We start from the raw sequence: 23,621 nt of genomic DNA on the forward strand, positions 1-23,621 counted from the left end.
TGTAAAATATGTCTTGCATGCCACAAGTCTTGAACTGTCACATACCTCACAACCACTGTCATTCAACTGCATCTTACATGTAAATCATCATGTGACACCCCTTCACCACCAGGAGTACAACACACCCTCCTGACACATGATTACCTCTGTTTGATTCTACTATTAGACAGTGATCAAGTGCAGAAATGTTTTTCAGTTATGCTCTTTTCATATGTTTATTTAATTTTTTTTCAAAGTAGTGGTTTACTTGATTTATGTTTACTACAGTTAGTTCTCTGTAGTAGTTTGCTGCAATAACTTACCTTTGTTTATTGTTTTTTTTTCTTCTCATTTTTACCATTACTATGAGTGCCATTACCCAGGTTACATTTGGGTGTGTGTGTGGTGTCTTGACTGAGGACTTATAAGCTATTATGCTTCAGGAAATTGAGTGTTATATGAATCAGCCTTCTGCTGATAGTGTTTGACTCTCTCTTGAATCTTCTGAATCTGTTAGTGAAGAGGAGTCCATCTAATTAGTCCTTCTCAAGCTTCTCCTGCAGAATATGTTAGGCCTGACAGTTTGTTTGGATATGATTTCTCAAATGTATTCCATTTCATCTATTTCCCTAATTTCATATAATCTGTGCCTTTCTTGTTTCATCATACCCCTTCCTTAAAGTACCTTGTTTTTGACTCCTCTTCCTATCATCAGGGTCCTTTCTGAGCATTTTGTTTCTCAGCTGAGAGCAGGTGCTACCATGCCTCACTCACCACAGGCCTCTAATAATCATTTCTTGTCTTATCAGGCTACTTAACTTTTTCTAGACTTTCAACAGTTGGAGTCCTTGTGCCTGTATGTGTGGGTTAACCCTGAAAATCCTGTTCATTTATCCAATGCTCAGTTTTCCTACATTCATTTTATCCTTAAACCTCTCCAATTGTACTGGTCCACCATAAACTTTTCTAATGCACTCTGCTAATACCTCTAAAGGATTTCAGGGTATATATTTTCCCTCATTACTTTTATGTTGGCATGATTGCCCTTTTCAGTCATATCCCTTTACACATTATTTCTTTGCAGTTTGGATCTTAGAGGGAGGGGAGGTGACTTGTCACAGGTTCATCCACTTTCCACTTTTCTTCCTGACTTACAGATGGCTGTCTTTCTCTATTGGTTTATTTTTTTAGAGATATTCTTGAGTCTTTGGAATCGTGTGGAATCTGTAAGACAACATTTTCCTATTTTATCTTTAGTTGCTCATATGTCTCATTCTGAACCCATACCCAATAGTGTTACTGTTTCCCATCCTTTACCAGTTGCTAGGGGTTCTACAGGTCGTTGTGTTTCCTGACAATGGATTCATTATTGCCAACAGTTCTGCTCCAGTGGGGGTGTATTCGACTGATTTTGCTCCCCTGTGGTAGGAATTGAAGACTAATTTTTGGAAGGGCTTTTAATCCATTTCCTTTCTACACTTTTATTGTCTCTTGTATCGATATTTTTCCCATTACCTCAGGAACTTGCTACCAATCAATGCCTATTCAAGACTGCTGAGTTTTATATCACAGAGAATTATTGAGCCTGTTGGCCAACCTTCTACAGATTTTTACTCCAGGCTTTTTGTAGCATCCAATAAAACCAAGGACTGTGATCAATCTGTCTTGTCACAACCACTTTTTGGATCTTTCCCACTTTATTATGAAGTCCTTTCTCTTACTGTAGTGGGTTTTTCTCCAAAGTTGTGGATGACCAAGATAGATATCTCAAATGCTTATCTTCATGTTACTTTTTGTTATCAGTACAAATGCTGTATTCAGTTTGTTCATTATGTGGTTGTGTGCTTAAACTATTACAATTACATGCATGACTAGCTTCTGCTAGCTACTTAATAACTGAAGTTTTCACAATAGATGCCTATCTACTACTGACAAAAGCAGCTCAAGTGGATTGAATTCTCCAGTTGGAGAAATATATCCTTTTGCTTACTAAATATCTTGTCCACTTGTGTGTATTTTTCAATACCTATTTGTAGGACCAACATTCTCCACTTCATCTCTGTTCAATGGAGCTTTCAGTTCTAAATTCACCTACTGCTCCCTATATTTCAATGTAAGAGGTTCTGTCACTTTTGGAGACTTTGGCATCTATGAAAGCCGTTATTTCTTTGAACTAAGCACATATGCGTTCCCTTCAGTTAACTCTGCATATCCAATGGACTTTTGCTGAAGATTCCTTGGCCTCACAACTTACCCTTTTTCCTTTTTTTACCGAAAATCTGCATTGATGATTGAACGGGGATAATGCACCATTGGGTGTACTGCTTCCTCCACATTGTCCAGGTTTGTATCTGCTCACATATGCTTCTATCTGAGGTGAGAAGCATGGGTCCATCAGAAGTTCCTAAATGTTGATAAGTAAGACATTTCTAAAGCCTCCTGCTGATGGACCCATGCTTCTGATGGATACATGCTTTGGTCCTTGTTCTTCCTCTGGTACTGAACTGACATCATGCTTCATTCTGACAATTCCACTGTTCTGGCTTATATCAATTGCTAAAGAGGTACCTCTTTCCTTTGTGATTGAACATTAGAACTCCATTATTGGACCCACACACTGAAAATAAGTCTCCTTGTGTGCCATGTTCTGGTTGCCTTTACATCTTGGAGCAAATTGTTTTTCAAGACCCAGCCAGGTGCATCTGGCCAAATTTACTCTTGATCCTCAAGTTTTGGGTGGATGTGTAAAGTGGGAGTACTCCTTATCTGGATCCTTTGGTGTGGATTCCTGTTCCTTGTGAGGGAACCTGCCAGGGAAGGTTGTGTTCTTTCAGGTAACCTCCCCTGGGATCTAAACATCCACCCATGTGTTTGCTGTGCATGGTGACCCGTGAAGGGGAGGAGAGGATCCTGGTGGTTGAGGGTCAAACTCTAAAACACCACTTTGGCCTTGAATTCCTGTAGATGGGCAGCCAAAATTTCTTTTTTCCTATGGATCCTCCTAATAAAAATTTAAATAAAATAGTGAAAAAACAGTCAATGGGAAAACGACCACATCTTGAAGACTGATCAGCAATCTTCAACATCTGTACCACCAGTTGTACCTAATTTTCTCATCCTACATTCTCTTTCAGAGAAACCTGTCCCCCATTTTTATTCAGAAGGGACTGGAGAGACTTGCTGGCTCTCCAAAGTCGGTAAAGAAGCTTCGATCTGGAGAAAAATTGGTTGAAACATCCACATCCCAACACAGTGAACTCCTCTTGAATTCAAAGGCAATTGGGGATATACCTATTGAGGTTACACCTCATGCTACTTTGAATTCATCATGAGGAGTTATTGTGGAGAGGGATTTGAAGAACATCCCCGAGTCAGAGATTCTTGCTGATTTCTCCACTGAAGCAGTTTCTGCAGTGAGGTGCATCTCCACTCGCAAAGATGGAGTTACACTGCCGACAAATATCCTCATTTTGACATTTACATCACCACGTGTTCCTGCCACCATGAAGGTAGGTTATCTTAATTGCAGGATGTAGCCATACATTCTAAACCCTCTCCAATGTTTCCAGTATCAGAGGTTCAGTCACTCAAAGACATCATGTCGTGGTTCCTTGACATGTGCTCGTTGTAGTGGCAAGGACTACGATGCCTAAAAGTGTGAAACGGACGCACATTGTGTCAATTGCAATAGTTCTCACCCTTTCTACTTCCGTTCTTGCCCTAAATGGTTGGAGGAAAAAGAGGTACATCATTTGAAAACAACTCATAACATTACTTATCCTGAGGCTTGTAAATTGCTGTCCACCACTTCATCTCGGACATATGCTGCTGCACTTTGTTCCACAACTACAGTGGGAGTGCAGACAGATCTCTCTGTGCCTCCAAGAGAATCGTTCTCAAAACAAATGAAAAGCCTTTTGACCTCATGGTTAAAAAAGTTGATGAATCAACTTCTACACCCAACTCTGTTCCTCCCACACATTCCAACAAACCCCAAGATCCATATTTTTTGTTCCAGGTACAGGCACTTCTTCAGATACATCTTTTTCTCTCACCCCAAAATGCAAAACAGTCATTTGTTCACATCCTCAGTCACTGGAATTACCTTTCAACAACAAAGACCTGCTCAGTTGACCCAGGACAGGATCCATGGAGGTAGATAGACCTCCCTCGAATAAAGACAGTAAAGAAAAAAGACGTGGTCATAAACAGAAGGGTTCTACAGCCAATTCACCAACACATCATTAAAAATGGTCTCCTTAATACAATGGAACTGTTGAGGTTTATGATCTAAACTGGATGACATCAAATCACCGATTGCTTCCTACCATCTTGTATGTCTTTCCTTACAGGAAACATTTCTGAAACCTGCTGATACAGTCGCCTTTCAGCAATTTTCTCTGTACAGAAATGACAGGCTGTGTGATGGGCAGTTACATGGAGGGGTGGCACTGTTGGTTAATCAGCATGTGCCCACCCTATCTTTGTCACTCAACACACCCTTGGAGGCTGTAGCCATCCATGTTTCCTTGTGTCATACCATCACTGTTTGTTCTCTCTACCTGTCACCTGAAGAGACATTTGATCAATCAGACCTTGATGCTCTCATACACTGTTGCTGTCTCCCTTTCTAATCCTGGGGGACTTTAATGGACATCATAACCAATGGGGAAGTGCTGTTATTGATAGGAGGGGTCACTCTGTAGGGTGTATGCTCTCTAATCACAACCTTTCTCTTTTCAATACTGGTTTTTCCATTTATTTCCATGCACCTAGTCAGTCCTTTATTGCTATTGATTTCTCAGTTTGCTCCCCTTCATTATTCTCCCATTGAGAGAGGCTGGCCGTGGTCGATGCCACCCAACCCTCGTGCCCTGGTGGAAGCTGGATCAGGTAGACTGGTCCACATTCACTGCTCTCACAGAACTTGATCCTGCCATTATCTGTCAGCCATCAATAGACAACTGTTTGGCAACAGTAACTGACTGTATTATACAAGCAGCTGCTCAATGTATTTCTAAAACCTTGACACATTTTCCACTATATCCTTGTCCATGGTGGAATCTTGCCTGCCACATGGCATGGAAGGCTGAAAAACTGGTCTGGGATACTTTCCATAGATATCCCACACTTTCAAACCACATCGCTTTCCAGTGGGTCCATGCACGTGCTAGGAGGAGTAAGATGTCAAAGCCAGAAGAATTCTTGGATTAAGTTCACAACTGGCATATCTTCTACCAACAGTTCCAAAGTCATATGGGACAGGGTTTGAAAGGTACTACACTTCTGTCCCCTCTCAATCTTAATCTCTGGTGGCCAAGAAGTAGCTGATGGCCGGAGCATCACCAATACTCTAGGTGAAAGCTTTTGCTGGGTATCTAGCACTTCTGCTTCTTCCTCCACCTTCTTAGCCATCAAGACTCAGGCAGAGCGATCACCTCTTTCCTTTCGAACTGATTGTCTTTATGACTATAATCATCCCTTTACACTGGTGGAACTGAAACTGGCCTTTCATCAGTCTGGCATTACATTTGTTGGACCAGATGATATACACTATGACATGCTGCACCATCTATCTCCTGCTTCTCTTGATATTCTTTTAATTGCTTTTAACCAGATCTGGCAGGAGAACGTTTTTTCTAATGCCTGGCACCAGGCTATTATCTTACCTTTCTCTCAGCCTGGGAAAGATCCCAAGATTCCTTCAAACTACCATCCAATTGCTTTGATGAGCTGTCTCTGTAAGACCTTAGAGAGGATGGTTAAAGCTTATCTTGTTTGGTTCCTCCAATCATACAACCTCCTCTCGCCACCCAATATGGGTTCTGACAACAGCACTCCATCATGGACCAACTGATTTGACTTGAAACGTCGATCAGAGAAGCCTTTCTCAAATGACATCTTGTATCAATATTCTTTGACGTTGAGAAGGCTTATGACACAACATGGAGGTATGGTATGGCATTTTGTGAGACCTCCATATATGTGTTACGTGGCCATTTACCCATTTTTATGAAAAAATTTATAATCGAAGGAGATTCCAAGTTTGTGTGGGTTCAACCCTTTCCCGTACTTTTCTACAGGAACTTGGAGTCCCTCAGGGCTGTGTTTTGAGTGTCACACTTTCTAGTATAAAGATTAATGCTATCACTGAATATCTCCCTCTCACTGTTGCAAACGGGCTCTATGTTGACGACTTTCACATCTCATGTCAGTCGTCAAACATAAGATATATTGAGTGGCAACTACAAACTGCCCTCGATTGTGTACTGAAGTAGTCCACAGCAAACAGCTTTAATTTCTCTCTCTCTAAAACCATTTGCATGCACTTTTGCCACCAACAGGGTATTCATTTTGATCCTGAACTCCGTATCGGTGAAGTTTCGCTGCCTGTGGTCCCTGAGACCAAGTTCTTGGGGCTTATCTTTGAACGTAAGCTGACCTTTATACCACACATAAAGCAGCTACTTGTCAAATGTACAAGAGGACTAAACATCCTCCATGTCCTCTTTACCACCAATTGGGGAGTGGATCAATGTTTTATGTTAAAGATATATTGTGCTCTTATTCGATTGAAACTTGACTATGGATCACTGGTCTGTGGCTCTGCTAGACCCTTGGCCTTAAAGATGCTGGACCCCATTCATCCACACTTTCCCAGTTCAGAACTTATATGTAGAGTCTCATGAACCTTCTTTGCACCTTTGCTATCTGCAACTGTCTTTACTCTATTCTTCAAAACTTCATTCCTTACCAAAGCATCCCACCTGGGGTTGTGTTTTTCATCCTCGGTGGGCCATACATTTTCAGAACAGACAATCTGCCATTGCTCCTTTTGGCCTTTGCATCCAGGTACAGTTGGATGAATTGGGTCTGTCCTTGGATAACATTTCAGTATCCACTGGTTAGCCCATCCCACCATGGCTTATTACAGTCCCCAAATGTGACCTTTCTCTAAGTCATGTGAGAATAGCAGATGCTCCTGATTGGAAGTACCATCTTTTATTTACTGAACATCTTTCGAACAATCTTTCCATTTCAATTTATACGGATGGTTCGAAATCAGGTGACTGTGGGCTCTGCCACGGTTTGTGTTCACTACTGAACTGTATGCCATTTCTTTTGTCCTGGATCATATTGAAGCTAAGCAGTACTCCAAATGCACTATTTATACTGACTAGCTTAGTTCTCTACTAGCTCTGGATTTGCTTTATGTTGGTTCACACCCTTTCCTTGCTGATATTCAAAACTGACCAGCCCATTTCTCATTAACATCTGCTTCTATCCAGTTTTTCTGGATACCAGGCCACATTGGTTTTCGCAGGAACAAACTTGCAGACACGGCAGCTAAATCTATCTGCTCTGGCACTATCACCGCAGTGCCTATTCCATACATGGACTATGGTCCTGTATTCAAGGCTCGGCTCCGTGCCAGCTGGTAATCGACTTGGAGTGAGCAACTCGTAAACAAGTTTTTCTAAATAAAACCCTATATTGGACTTTGGCCATCTTGCTTCCATAAGGATCAGAATGAAGAAGTTGTTCTAACTAGACTACACATTGGTCATAGTTTTTAACTCATCGTTTTCTTTTATCTGAAACTGATGCACCAGTGTGTAGTCTATGTAACACTCAAATCACTATAAGCCACATTTTACTTTCTTGCCATCGTTACGACTCTCAAAGATGTTACCATTTTGAACATGTTTTGTTCCAAGATTTGTCCATAACATTATACAGTGTTATTGATGATGGTGACACTGTCCACCTCGATAAAGTTTTTAGTTTTTTAAAGGCCATTAATCTTTTTAATGTCATTTAAATGTTTTATATTTATTCATTAAACTTTTTTTATTGTGGTTTACTTTTAAGAATCACAATCTCTCTACTTCGATTTGAAATTAGAAAATAGCCATAACATTAAATAACTCAACACCAGGACAGGAAAGACCAACTTCAGGTGACTAACGCTGCTGTTTGAACTACCCTTTAGTCGTCCTGGCAAGTTATTTTTACAGTTTTGCTACATGTCTTTTAAAACTTTTATTACTTTACTTTTTGATAATGGCCATACTGACACATAACTAGGAACCAGGACTGGAAAAGCCAACTTTAGGTTACTGACAGTGGTTCTTGTACTTACCTGTTAGTCTTCCTGGTGGATTATGATAATTACCATTATGCTACAGAAAGTCCTTTACAACTTATCTTACTGTTGTTTCTCTCTTAACATTGTAGACTGGATGTCAACATTGGTTTTATGCTATTTATGTTTTTAAATGCTGTTTTGTTTTTCCTTTTGTGAATTTTACTACATTTACTTTAGTTTTACCTTTTAACTGGACGTTTGGTACCATAAAACACTAAATCAACCAACCAACCAACCTTATCTTGATGCTTTTCCATTTTACTTAAACACTAAGTTACCTTTTTTTTTTTTTTTTGGTTTCAGGCCCTGGTTAGTGGATGTTCTCAGGCAGCCCTGGTCCAGCTGGTACCTTTTGCATTCCTTCTGGTTTCATAGATAATGATTTTCCAAACTGTAATGTCACTATTGTTCTTTACTGTCTTCCACTATCTCTGTTTGAACCTTTATTCCCAGTGTGATTCAGATAGACTTCTATGTCCAGCATGTGCTCTTCATTGTTACATTGCCCACATGACCTTCCTTTAGTTGTTCCCTTGGGAACCTTTTCATTCCCTGGCACCATTTATCTGTATGTGACCTTTTTCCTTCTACCCTTCCAAGTTCGGTTCATCAACTGGTTCAATTGGTCTATTCTTCCTTGTCTGTTCCTGGATTATGTTCCAGGTGCTGTCATATCAGATCAAGGATCTGACTTTTTTCCTGGCATCTCACCTCCTCAACCATCCAGTGAAAGAAGTTTATTAATCAGGCTTGTGGACTATATCTCATATGCTCATCTCCCACTGTCTTCATTGGGTGGTAGTTTTTTCCTCTTTGGGGTACTACTGCCTTTTGTCAGTTGTTTCAAGATTTATTTGCTTCATAAATATGCCTGTTTTAGACTGTACTGACACATGGATTTACATGGGTGAAGCAGAAGGGGAGAGCTGCCTGCATCTGCTATCTCTTCAGTTGAATAAATCAGGTTTGGTCTAATTTTTCAAACATGTTTTTGTAGTCATCCATTGCACTTTATTCTGTTCTGGCATTCCTCCAGACTTTCCACTGCATTTTATCATCCCCCCCTTTTTCTTTTTTTTTCTAGTGGAGAATGACAGTCCTTGCACCTATCCAGTTCCAAGTTGCTGGGCTGGTAAACTGTGAAAAGGCCTCCTGAATGTGGTCAATTCCATTCAGTAAAGAGTAATTGATACTGCATTCAGCTTTTTTGTAATTCTTTCCACAGGCTAAGGCTGCATATACATAGTCTAGAGGTGATCCACTTTTGTGTGATGGGACCTCTAAGCTGGCATTGTGCTTTAACTTCTTTGCAGTCTGATCTGAGGGATGACATTGCAAGTGCTTCAAAGTAAATATGCTTTACCTCCTTAGAGTGAAATTTGGTTGATGTTGAGCCTAGTTTCTGTGCAGTTCTATCTGGATGGACAGAAATATTCTAGGGACAATCCACTTTGTGCAGTGTGGCCTGGCAGTTGGCATTGCACTTAACTTCTGTGTGATCTTATCCAGGAAATGATGTTGCACATATTTCAGAATAAATGTTTTACATCCATATGGTGGGTCCTGGAGGCTGATTCTGCATCTAACTTCTGGAGGGTGAAGTTACATACCTTTTACAGATGTGATCCACTTCTGTACAGTGGGACCCAGATGTTGATGTTGTTTGTGTCCTGTCAGGAGGATGATGTTGCTTTGGAGTACATCCATCAAATTTCAGTTCACCCCTGTGATTAAGATTGTTGCATCATCACCTGAATGTTGATTTTCAGTGAGTTGGTTTTGGAATGGAACTGGACCAATCAACATAAATCTTCACAGATGTTAGTTGTGCTTACTCATTCTACCTATAAGTGTGAGATGAGGTAATGTACTATATTAGAAACTACTTTCCTACACTGAAAATATACTTATGTCTTCTCATTCTTCCCACTGAGAACTGGTGCTTCCTTTCCTACCAAATGTTAAATGTGATAGTTGTGTAGATTCAAATGAAGGAAGTCACGTACATCAGCATAGTGTGTCCTGTTCCTATTGGTGAAAGGATATTACATGATGATTTGCATGCAAGGTGCATTTGAACCACATTAACTATGGGGTATGTGAAAGTTCAAGGCTCGTAATGTACAAAAATATTTTTGCATATATGAATGAGACTAGCTATCTAGCTATACATGTGATTGGAGAAAAGTACCTATCACAAATAAACTTTCAGTGTAGGAAAGTAATAATAACATCCACTTTTGTGGCATCTAAAGTCAAATCAGTATTCAAATTCATCATCTTAGCTTTAAAAATTTCTAAAGGTTCTTTTGTATGTAATTTATTGTTTATCTTTACTTATTTAAGTAGTTTCACTGTTCCCTAGTCAGTGACAGTTTTGGAGTTTACCACGTATCCTTCCAAGGTCAAGCCACACAGTCTTAATTTTTAATTTATCAACTGTATTTTTATGATATTTTAAGTTTCAAATTTCTACTCATTTGCTCAGTATAATATAAACTGTCACCACACCAGAAACATATCATCGACATATCTTTTTACTGATATTTATAAAACGAAATTTTAAAATTAAACATAAATACTACTGCTAAAAGTGATGATAAAGCTGGTTGCACAGACAAACCTTTATTTTATTAAAATAACTACTTTTTACACCCACCCTTATTAAATTTAAAGCATTATATATTTCTAAATGTGAAAAAATTTATTGGCCAGCATTGTATTTTCAGAATAACATTATGCTTTCTCCACTGGTACATTTATGAACAGCAATACTATATATAAAGAAACTAGTCAATCACTTGTTTCAATATTAATATTGTTTAGAAATCCAGAACTTTCAACTGTATATGCATATTTTTCTGAAACAACTTGATTATGCCTACTAAACAGTTCACTTTAGAAGTTAGAGAAGAGCTGTTTTAATTTTGTATATGTTTGTGTAAACAGATAGTAGCTTTCCATCTACTTCTTGATGCAGAAGGCCATTCTGAGTTGCCATGCAACTATATTCAAGATTGAATTACTCATTATCACAATAAATGTCCTCATTTTTTGTTTTCTCAACATGTGACTGTTAATGTATGTTCATATAAGGAAGAGGTAATATTAGAATTAAAGTGTTTAAACTATACAGAATTTCATAGAAGGTATAAACCTAACAATATAGATAGATTGAAATAAATTACATGTATTTGAGTATACTAAGTTACAGACAACCAAAAAAGGGTAAATGGCAAGAATACATTTTACATATGTTCCATCATGGCCAAAAAAAAAAATGAGCATTGTTTTTAGAAAAACAAAGTGTCATATAATTGTATTCTTAATTAAAATTAACTAATATTACTAATGAATTGAAAGATAAATGTAGAATGTATAAAGTTTCACATTATTGTGGTTTAAATTCTGTTGGACAGACAAGTAGTAATTTGAAATTTATAATAACATAAAATAAAAATGCAACTGAGTAATGAAAAAGAAGTGATTTTGCCTTGGTGAAACGTGGTAAGTAATTTAAATGAAAATAGCAAATGTATCTCGGGACAGCTGTTATGGATATTTATACTTTTAACCTGAAGATGACCTAGAAGATCGAAACGTCGTTCTTTGCTTTATTTTGGTAAAAGTGTTAATACTCATACCAACTGTTCTGAGATACATTTTTACTTCATGTAGATCTCTTGTCATCAGCAAATACCTATTTTGGACTTTGTATGTGAGCACAGTTGAAAGAAATGAGCTTAATATTGATTCCAGTTGCTAACTTAAAATTCAGCATATCTGAGTTTACCATGTATAATGTCTTTCACTGAATCATCTTAAGTTAAATACTCCTGACTAGAATTACCAACTTCTGTTCACACCTTGAGCAGTTATTCCACACAAGTCTTTGCTGATGGATCAAAGTAAGGTGATTCAATTATTGCTGCCAGGATTAGCTTCAACTTGGTTGTTGCTCACAGAATCTTTTATCAGGTTTCTATGTTCATAGCAGAGTATATGCAACATCATTTTTTTCTAGATTGCATATTACACCAATGCTGTTTTTTCTTAGCTTAGTTCCTTGGAAGCCCTAGAATTCTTTAACATTAACTCTCATTCTCCATTCTTGGAATTTCATAAACAAAAAAGCCAATTTACCAGTTCAGTTTTACTGGATTCCTGGTTATGTGGGATTCTGAACGAAGTGAGCTGTATGACATTTAAGTCGATCAATCACCACTGGTACTGTGAAACATCATTTAATGTCTTGAAATGAAGTCTGCCAACAGAGAATGCCTACATACCAGCTGACAGGCAATTTGAGATGAATAACAATATAATAAGCTTTTCCAAATCAAGTTTACTGTCAAGAAATGGCTGTCTAGTTTGTATAGTGATCATAGAGAGGAAGCTACTCCAACAGTTCTCTCAATCCCACTATTTGTTGGTAAAAGAGTAGCCCAAGAGTTGGCAGTGGGTGGTGATGAATAGCTGCCTTCCCTCTAGTCTTACACTTCTAAATTAGTGTGACTCTCAGCAGTGGCACTATTTTTGACAGTTTAATTCTTGAGTTTTGTTTTAATTCTAAACATTGTCATTGGAAATAATGGAACTGTTTAGCTTGACAGTTTTTTAATTATTTAGAGGCTGTAGAACATTTTTATTTAAGTTCTAATTTTTTTGAAAAAAAAGTATTTTTTGTCATTTTGTTTTACACCAACCTTCTAATTTATTTTAATTTTGTTATTGTTTAAAATTAGAAGTCAGTCTTAAGAAATTAGTAATCTCAGGATGTGTGAAAAAAGCATTAAATAGCTTCTCAGTCACAGTTTAGTTTTAAATTTTTCAAACAATAACATTTTTATGCTCATCATTTCACTTCTTGCAGAGAAATTTTTATTTAAAATTTATTTGTAAGTCCATTGTCTTTTGAGAAGTAATCTAGCCATAGAAGACCTATATTCAGAGCTAGCTAATTAGTAGCTAGTAAAATATATGAATAGTAATGCTTATCATAGACTCAGAAGTGCAAGGTTGGAAGATTTGGTGCTTGCATGAATACAAAGGTTATAATTTTCCCTCAAACATTTATACTTTCACAGTACTCTTGCATTCATAATATTTTTCATATCAACGTGTAAAGTGTGATAATGTTGTACAGTAATATAAGTGATGATTGTTTGTGTTTCGTAACATAGCTATTAGGCCTAAGTTATAATTTTTTACTTTGTTAAGAAAAGAGTAATTGTTGTGAAATATAATTATTAACTGTATGTAATTTTCATTATGTAACACAGAAAACACTTTTTAAGCAGATTATATTGAATTCGGTGTCATAAGCATATGGAACAATTATTGCAATAACATCAGAAGTTTGTTTGTTTTTAATTTTGCACAAAGCTATGTGAGGGCTGTCGCAAAGTGGTTAGATGCAGTTGAATTAGGACTGATTAGTTTTTTAAATGATTATTCATCATTTAACTGTTCTAATCACAGCAGAGAATTTTAATTTTTCAGTGATGGAGGTTTAATTATTTTATACTATCTGCTGTATTTTATAGTAATATTCAATCAAGAAGTGATATTAACATTTGTATTTGATTAAATAAAAAAGAAATAGTTAATAAATGAAATTTTAATTGCTGTGTATTAGTTTAATTAAGTATTTATGGTAAAAAATAATAATGTAAGTTTTATGTGTTTGCTGCACAAAGGGGCATTTGCCCTGTTACATTTCATAAAACAATTTGCACATATTATGTAAACTTAATATTGTAGTTAAACTAAACATTTTAGTAATTTTTATTAAAACTGTAAATTCATGTTTCCACTTAAGCACATATACCACTTATTCGTTTAGTCTGTTGACTTACTCAACTCAGCTGATGCCCTAAATATATGTTTTGCCCCCTTGTATGTTTGTTTGATATTGCAGTTATCAATAAATTAATATGAAATTTCATTAGTGTAAGTTAATGATTACAACTAAGAAATTGTACTGTATGTTTGTTTATTTCTTTGAATTTGCAGTTATAAATACCGAACAGAGCTGCACCGTTATGTTTATAAGATGGGCTTCTATATTTAACTTTTCCACATTTTTTTTATTATTTTATCCCATTGCATAACATCAACAAATTAAAAAAAATTTTTTATGGATTGTAAGTTTCAGCTCGTGGCTCAGTTGGTTGTTTCCAGTTGGTGCTGCCCTTCTGGCTTCCTTTGCTTATCGCTGGTATGCCTCTTCTCACTAGTTGAATAAAGAAGAATTCTAGAATCATTCAGTGAACAAGTACAGTTTTTTAATCAAAAGTTTAAATGAATGTTTTAATTAGTACAGAGATAGAAGTTCAAAGTGTTGCTTTATTGTTAATTATTGAATAATCAAGAATATGATTTAATGTTTAATTTTGTTATCAGAAGAAAAACATTAGTTCTCACTTTGAACTTGATAGTTTTCCAAATGTCAGAAACAACAAAGTAATTTTTCCAAGTGACATTAAAAAATAGATTATTTTGATCATTTTATATCCATTGAACAATAGAAGTTTCAAAAGTTTTAGCTTTGAAATTAATTTTTAACTGTTATTTTCAAAATACCTTGTATTACTGAGCTTTTCATTAGTGACATACAATTCTGAAATAGCCATTGGCTTGGTTAGATATATTTACTGTGTGAAATCAATGCTGGTAATAAAATGTAAAGTGTGAATAGACTTTTGTGAAATAAATGTTTATTGCCACCTGAAACACTTCTGCATTTAATATATTATTTAGTTTATAAATTGACTCGGCACTGAAGACATAATGCAAGAAGTAACAATATTAGGATTGTCTGCATTTGTTGAAATACTGTAAAAGAAAATAATATTTCACAAGAATGTCTTAATTTCTCTGCAGTTATCAATAATTTTGAAGGATGCTTGATTTGAGACAAAGGCCTTGTATTTGTTTGATTGGTATATATGGAACATACTTCCATATTCTGTCCATTATAACTAAATGTTTTTCAGATTACAGAATATATTTTTCTGGGATTATTGTTATACCTATTTGTTATCTTCACAGTATGCTTTTTACATTCAGTTATTTTTAACAGTTAGTTTGATAAACAACCAGATCAAAACATGCATCTTCCATATTGGTAAAGAGAATACCCTCACCATTCTATTACAAAAAAAAATGGTATATAACCTCCATAATTATGTTCTGGTAAACCATGGTATAGCATATCAATACCATAACAAAGCTGCAGACACATTATAGTGAAAACCTTATAATAAAAGAAAGGTTTGGTTTGGTTTTGTTGAATTATTATTTTGTATAATACAGTAGCTTATGTAACTATTATAGTATGATACACTTTGTAGAAATTTGTCAAAGAAATATAGTGAAGTTTTGGCTTTCCACAATTACATAAAAGCAGCAATGTGCTTCTACAAGTGTAATATTATGTAATGTAAACTTCTGTTTTTATTGCAAAAATAGGTAAAATACTTTACAGTATTTAATGCATATAAAAATAAACTTACAAGGATGGAAATTCACATATATATAGAATATGTGACTTAGTGTGAAATGAAAAATTAATTTATCTAGAGACAAATTTAGCATTTTTTAATAAAACTAATTTATACAAGCATATAAAATAAGTGAAAAATCATTGCTCAATGAGAACAAAACACTCCATACAATGTCATTACAAAATAATAGTCATCAGAAATTATGAAAAATTGATTTATGTGTCTTGTATGAATGCTTACTAAACAAACAAAGCTAGAACATAAAATCACATGAAACTGCAATTCTATAGCAAGAATACAATAAAGCTGAAGAAAAGAATACATGCCTGTATCAATAAGGATTATTTCCAAAACATAAATAATGGTTCCAAGTAATAACTTCAACATTAAAGGTTGAAAATACATGAAATTATTTTTAAAAAATGTGATGTTTTGACAGCAATATTTCTTGAATTAGTGTTGTATACGAATTAACCATTAAAAGCTGCAATATAGTACTTTAGTGCTCAATTAAGAATATTTAAATTTTATCAGAAATTCATACATTGAAAAAAGTACAGTAGTTTGTAAAGAACTATTTGATACAGTGACTCACCTCTGTGCAAAGATTAGCTAATTTCCTCTGGAAGTTGCACTATTCTGCCTTATGGGTTTGCATGCCAATTAATCTTGTGAAACTCCCACTGAAAAATTCATGTGATTTATGCAACTGTATGTGTGCCATGTAGCAAAATCCTCCACCAGTAGGGATGTGACATACGTCCCTGCATAAGTACTCCCTCTAAATTAACATAGAAATTCTCATTCTCTTCCCCAGCACAATTGTGCTTAGACACGTTTATTTTTTGCTAAGACTTTCTAAAAAGAATATTTCAACAACCTTGTGTTTGTATGTTTAACCTTTATATATCAATTTACAGATTAATTTGAATTCTGTTCTGAGTATAAATATTACTCCTAGTTGCCAACAACGTATGAAGCTTTTACCAGTTGAAATTATGACAACCATCATATATTGTGCTGCTCAGGTTGAGAAAAAAAGTAGAAAGAAGAGTAGTTTAATATTGTTCAACATGTTACTGGCTGGATCCTCTCCCATTTGTACTACACACTTCCTCTAACTGATTTTATAGTTGAGGAAGACAACTGAGTAAATATTCCTCCCAGTACTTCTCTATTTAGTGAATATCTCTTGACCTTTCTTGCTTTATGTATGCCTTCTGCCTGTTGTTTCATTTCATTTACTCTGCTTGTGCTACATCTACATTTACTGTGGGGTTTGGTTTGCTCCTGCTATTTTATGCTTTGTTCTTCCTGCTTTACAAAGTAACATGTACAAGTTTTTAGTTATAGTTTATTCATTATAAATATGTAACTTTAAGGTGTAGATATTGTTTGTTGGTCCGTAACACATTTGCATACAATATATCATTTAATACTAATTCATCACTCCCTAACTTTTAATATACTCTTCAAAACAAGAAACACAAAAGGGATATTTTTGTTATTTTAAAGAGAAATATATGTAATAACGTTACAAGCTCAGAGTATGTGATGTTACACGTGTTAAGGCACTGATTGTCAGACCAAAATGACAATAAAAGTTGTGCACTTTGAAAACGGAGGAAAACATCGGATTTTTCGCCAAAACGCATGCGTGTCCAATAAATTTGTTTGAGAGATCTGCATGTTCTGCAAGTGCAACATGTGCAAAATCCCTATAAAAGTGACGGGTTCACGGTTTCCATAGCTCAGCGTTAAGCCACCGACACGCAATACAGTTACGCCAAGACTGACTGAAGCACAATTCAACAACGCCATTGATCGCTTGGAAGCAGGCGAATGTCCATCCAAACACCATCACAAGGCTTTGGAATCGTCACCAACAACGTGGATCAACTCGTGACTGTCCACGATCTGGCAGACCTCGTGTGACCACGCCCGCACAAGATCGCAACATCCGGTTACGTCACCTTCGGGATAGGACCACCACTGCGATGTCTACTGCCTCAACCATACCAGGGCTGCGTATGATTTCCGATCAGACCGTAAGCAACCGTCTACGAGATACAGGAATCTGACCTCGACGTCCAGTCAGAGGCGTCATCCTCACCCAGCAACATTGTCAAGCACGGCTGCAGTGGACTCGGGCACATCGGGTATGGCCTCATCGACGATGGGGCATGTTTGGTTCAGTGATGAATCACGTTTTATGCTTCGTAGGCAGGATGGAAGGACCCGTGTTTACCGTTGCCGAGGTGAACGTTTTGCAGCAAACTGTGTGCAGAATGTTGACAGATTTGGTGGTGGCAGCGTCATGATATGGGCTGCCATTGCCTACAATGCCAGAACAGACCTTTTGCACATTCGAGGGAATCTTACGGCTCAACGATACGTCGACGAGATTCTTAGGCCCCATGTGCAACCCATCATGGTGAACGTCAATGACGTTTTTCAACATGACAATGCCCATCCTCACACAGCCCGACTCACCACTGTCTTCTTGAGACACCACAACATCAACGTTCTTCCCTGGCCCTCCAGATCACCAGATTTAAACCCCATCGAACATCTTTGGGACGAGTTGGACCGACGTCTGCGACAATCTCAACCACAGACTCTACCTCAGCTTGCAGCAGCTTTGCCGGCTGAGTGGACAGCCATTCTACAGGATGTGATTTGTCATCTCATCGCTTCCATGGGCAGGAGATGCCAAGCAGTTATTGATGTTCACAGGGGGGCATACTCGTTATTGACGTTGAGTGACGTTAAACTTCACCTAGTGAGCGTGGATTTCGCCTTTGCAGACTTTGGATGTTCAGCAGTGAATGTGCAAAGTTTCAAACATGTCATACAGAACTACCTGGAATAAAGTTGTTAACAATTTGTCTCATATTTTGCCTTTTGCGTTTCTTTTTTTGAAGAGTATATAATTCCCTAATTCTCATGTCACTTTGAAGGTAATGTTTCATCATTTCATTGTATCTTAAAACATGTGATTAGTAGATACTGTTTAGACATAGTTAATTACTTCTTAATATGTACATACAGTACATGATGCTTTAATTTTGTTCATTGTCATAACACATACTTGCATCTCCTGTGGAGTGACAGACATTTCAACATCATTTTTCCTTAACTTACAATACTTCAATAATGTATGGACTCCATGCATTATTCCCCTCGGTGTGGATTCCTGTACGTGGTGAGGGGACCTCCCAGGGAAGATTCTGTTCTATCTGGTTACCTTCTCTGGGATCTAAACATTCACTCACGTGTTTGCCGTGCGTGGCGACCCGTGAAGGGGAGGAGAGGATCCTGGAGGTTGAGGGGTCCAACCCTAACACATGACTTTGGCCTCGAATTCCTGTAGACGGGCGGCCCCCCTTGGGTCAGTCGGCTGGCCCACTTGGGCTAGAGTCAACCAAGTACCATTGTTGGAAGTTCTCAACGGGTGTTGTGGACATTGTGCCTGATGCTGGTGTTTAGGTATAGTGCTCACGAAACCCTGGCGTTGCTGCATTGTCCTTGCGTGACTTTGTAGTGCGTCCCCTTGTAGGGCTCCATGGCGGGTGGGGTCAGTGGGTACTGAAATTTTTTCTTTTCTTATGGATCCTCTAAAAATTTAAATAAAATTGTAAAAAAACAGTCAATAGGTAAGCGACCTCGTCTTGAATACTCAGAACAGCAATCTTCAACATCAGTAACACACGTACCTCATTTTCTTATATTACATTCTCTTTCGGAAAAACCTTTAGGGCAAATGTCTCCTTTTTTTATTCAAAAGGGACTTGCTGGCTCTCCAAAGTCAGTAAAGAAACTTCGATCTGGTCACATATTGGTTGAAACATCCACATCCCAACACAGTGAACTCCTCTTGAATTCAAAGGCAATTGGGGATATACCTATTGAGGTTACACCCCATGCTACCTTGAATTCTTCACGAGGAGTTATTGTTGAAAGGGATTTGAAGAACGTTCCCGAGTCAGAGATTCTCGTTGATCTCTCCACTCAAGGAGTTTCTGCAGTGAGGCGCATCTCCACTCGCAAAGATGGAGTTACACTGCCAACAAATATCCTCGTTTTAACATTTACTTCACCACATGCACCTGCCACCATCAAGGCAGGTTATCTCATTTGCAGGGTTCGGCCATACATACCAAACCCTTTTCGATGTTTCCAATGTCAGAGTTTTGGCCACTCAAAGACATCTTGTCGTGGTTCCCTGACATGTGCTCGTTGTGGAGGCAAGGACCACGATGCCTATGACTGTGACATGAACCCACATTGCGTAAACTGCAATGGTTCTCACCCCTCTTACTTTCATTCTTGCCCAAAATGGTTGGAGGAAAAAGAGGTGCAACGTTTGAAAACGACACATAACATTAGTTATCCTGAGGCTTGTAAATTGCTGTCCACAACTCCATCTCGGACATATGCTGCTGCACTTTATTCCACAACTACAGTGGGAGTGCAGACAGATCTCTCTGTGTCTCCAAGAGAATCGTTTTCAAAACAAATGAAAAGTTTTTTGACCTCCGTGGTTAAAAAGGTTGATGAATCGACTTCCACATGCTGATACTGTCTCCATTTCAAATACAGGCAGTTTTCTGATACATCTGTACAGAAATGACAGGTTGTGTGATGGTCGTGGTCGTAAACCGAAGGGTACATGGAGGGTGGCACTGTTGGTTGATCAACTGGATGATATCGCTGATTGCTTCCTACCATCCTGTTTGTCTTTCTTTACAAGAAACATTTCTCAAAACTGCTGATACTGTCTCCACCCTGTCTTTGTCACTCAGCACACCCTTGGAGGCTGTAGCCATCCGTGTTTCCTTGGGTCATACCATCACTGTTTGTTCTCTGTACCTCTCCCCAGGAGAGACATATGATCAATGAGATCTTGATGCTCTCGTTGAACAATTGCCATCTCCATTTCTAATCCTAGGGGATTTTAATGGACATCATCCCCTCTGGGGAAGTGCTATTATTGATGGGAGAGGCCGATCTGTAGAGCGGATGCTCTCTGATCACAATCTTTCTCTTTTCAATACTGGTTCTTCCACATACTTTCATGCACCTAGTCAGTCCTTTACCGCTATTGATCTCTCAGTTTGCTCCCCTTCATTATTCTCCCATTTTTCATGGAGGGTTGACAGTAATCCACTAGGCAGTGATCATTTTCCGATCCTTTTGTGAGAGACTGGCCGTGGTCGATGCCACCCTACCCGCGTTCCCCGGTGAAAGCTGGATCAGGCTGACTGGTCCACTTTCACTGCTCTCGCAGAACTTGATCCTGCCATCGTAAATCAGCCATCAATAGACGACTGTGTAGCAGCGGTAACTGACTGTATTACACATGCAGCTGCTCAGTGTATCCCTAAAACCTCGACACGTTTTCCACGATATCCTCGTTCGTGGTGGAATCCTGCTTGCCACTTAGCACAGAAGGCTCAAAAGCGGGCCTGGGATACTTTTCGTAAATATCCAACACTTTCAAACCAGGTTGCTTTCCAACTGGCCCGTGCACATGCTAGGTGGGTAAGACGTCAAAGCCAGAAGGAATCTTGGATTAAGTTCACAACCAGCATATCTTCTACCACCAGTTCCAAGATCATATGGGACAGGATTCGAAAGGTTAATGGGCACTACAATTCTGCCCCCTCTCGATCTTACTCTCTGATGGTCAGGAGGTGACTGATGTTCGGAACATCGCTAACACTCTAGGTGAAAGCTTTTGCCGGGTATCTAGCACTTCTGCTTGTTTCTCCACCTTCATGGCCATCAAGACTCAGGCAGAGCGATCACCTCATTCCTTTCAAAATGACTGTTTCTTTGACTATAATTGTCCCTTTACCTTGGTGGAACTAAAAAATGGCCCTTCATCGGTCTGCCAGTACGTCTGTTGGACCTGATGATATTCATTATGTCACGCTGCATCATCTATCTCCTGCTTCTCTTGATGTCCTTCTGATTGTTTTCAACCGGATCTGGCAGGAGAATGTTTTTCCTGATGCCTGGCGCCAGGCTATTATTTTACCTTTCTCTAAGCCAGGGAAAGATCCCAAGATTCCTTCAAACTACTGTCCAATTGCTTTGACGAGCTGTCTCTGTAAGACATTAGAAAGGATGGTTAATGTTCGTCTTGTTTGGTTTTTTGAATCAAACAACCTCCTCTCGCCCACCCAGTGTGGGTTCCGTCGACAGCACTCCACCACAGACCACCTAATTCGTCTTGAAACATCTATCAGAGAAACCTTTCTCAATCGCCAACATCTTGTATCAATATTCTTTGATATAGAGAAGGCTTACGACACAACATGGAGGTATGGCGTTTTGCGAGACCTCCATACATATGGGTTACGTGGCCATCTACCCATGTTTATTAAAAATTTTTTAATGGACAGGAGATTCCAAGTTCGTGTGGGTTCGACACTTTCCCGTTCTTTTGTACAGGAACTTGGAGTCCCTTAAGGCTGTGTATTGAGTGTTACACTCTTCAGTATAAAGATAAATGCCATCACTGAACAACTCCCTCTCACTGTTGCGAATGGGCTGTATGTCGACGACTTTCACATCTCATGTCAGTCGTCGAACATGAGATATATTGAGCGGCAACTACAAACCGCCCTCAATTGTGTACGGAAGTGGACTCTGGCGAACGACTTTAATTTCTCTCTCTCCAAAACTGTATGCATGCACTTTTGCCGTTGACGGGGTATTCACCCTGATCCTGAACTTCATATCGGTGAAGTTTTGCTGCCAGTGGTCCCGGAGACCAAGTTCTTGGGGCTTATCTTTGATCATAAACTGACCTTTATACCACACTTAAGGCAGCTTCGGGTCAAATGCACAAGAGCACTGAACATCCTCCGTGTTCTCTCTTCTACCAGTTGAGGGGCAGATCGCTGTTCAATGTTAAAGCTATATCGTGCTCTTATTAGATCGAAACTCGATTATGGATCAATGGTCTATGGCTCTGCCAGACCCTCGGCCTTAAAGATGCTGGACCCCATTCATCACCAAGGACTTCAACTCTGCACTTGGGCTTTCCGTACCTCTCCATTTCAAAGTATATACATTGAATCTCATGAACCTTCTCTACACCTTCGCCGTTTGCAACTATCTTTACAATATACTTCAAACTTCATTCCTTACCAAAGCATCCCACCTGGAAATGTGTTTTCTTCCTCAGTGGGCAGTACGTTTTCAGAACAGACGATCTGTCTTTGCTCCGTTTGGCCTTCGCATCCGGGCACAATTGGATGAATTGGGTCTGTCCTTGGATAACATTGCAGATTCCACAGGTTGGCCCATCCCACCATGGCTTATTACAGCCCCCAAATGTGACCTTTCTTTCAGTCACCTGAAAAAGGCAGATACTCCAGATTGGAAGTTCCGTCTTTTATTCAATGAATCTTTCAAACAATCATTCAGTTCCCATTTATACAGATGGTTCCAAATCAGGTAATTCAGTGGGCTCTGCTATGGTTTGCTATGGGTCAGTAGTTGCGTGCAGAATCCCTTCTACAGCTTCTGTGTTCACTGCTGAACTGTATGCCATATCTCTTGCCCTGGATCATATTGCAGCTGAGCAGTACTCCAACTGCACTATTTATACTGATTCGCTTAGTTCTATACTTGCCTTGGAATCGCTACACCTTAGCTCACATCCTATTCTCGCTGATATTCGAAACCGACTTGCCCATTTCTCATTAGCAACTACTTCAATCCAGTTTTTCTGGATACCAGGCCATGTTGGTATTCACGGGAACGAGCTTGCAGACATGGCAGCTAAATATGTCTGCTTCAGCACCATCACTCCTATACTTATTCCGTACATGGACTATGGTGTTGTCTTCAAGGCTCGGCTCCGTGGCCGCTGGCAGTCCACTTGGAGTGAGCAACGTGACAACAAACTTTTTCAAATCAAACCCAAAATTGGACTCTGGCCATCTAGCTTCCATAAAGTTCGGAAGGAG

At 38.5% G+C, this 23,621-nt stretch overlaps 1 protein-coding gene across 2 annotated transcripts in view; it reads left to right on the forward strand.

Annotated features, from left to right (window-relative positions):
- Positions 1 to 14,863, forward strand: part of LOC143232219 (cytochrome b5-like) — a 28,285-nt gene extending 13,422 nt beyond the window's left edge. The window contains exon 6 of one of the 2 annotated variants that reach the window (XM_076467378.1): positions 14,144 to 14,231. In XM_076467378.1, the coding sequence (XP_076323493.1) occupies positions 14,144 to 14,201 (58 nt within the window). In that variant the 3' untranslated portion in view covers positions 14,202 to 14,231. Of the gene's footprint in view, positions 1 to 14,143; positions 14,232 to 14,279 lie in introns of those variants that run through there. The other variant, XM_076467377.1, reaches the window with a different exon arrangement.
- Positions 14,864 to 23,621: the final 8,758 nt, after the last annotated feature.

Source organism: Tachypleus tridentatus, chromosome 11 (genome assembly GCF_004210375.1).
Source record: "Tachypleus tridentatus isolate NWPU-2018 chromosome 11, ASM421037v1, whole genome shotgun sequence".
In the NCBI taxonomy this organism is placed as follows: domain Eukaryota; kingdom Metazoa; phylum Arthropoda; class Merostomata; order Xiphosura; family Limulidae; genus Tachypleus; species Tachypleus tridentatus.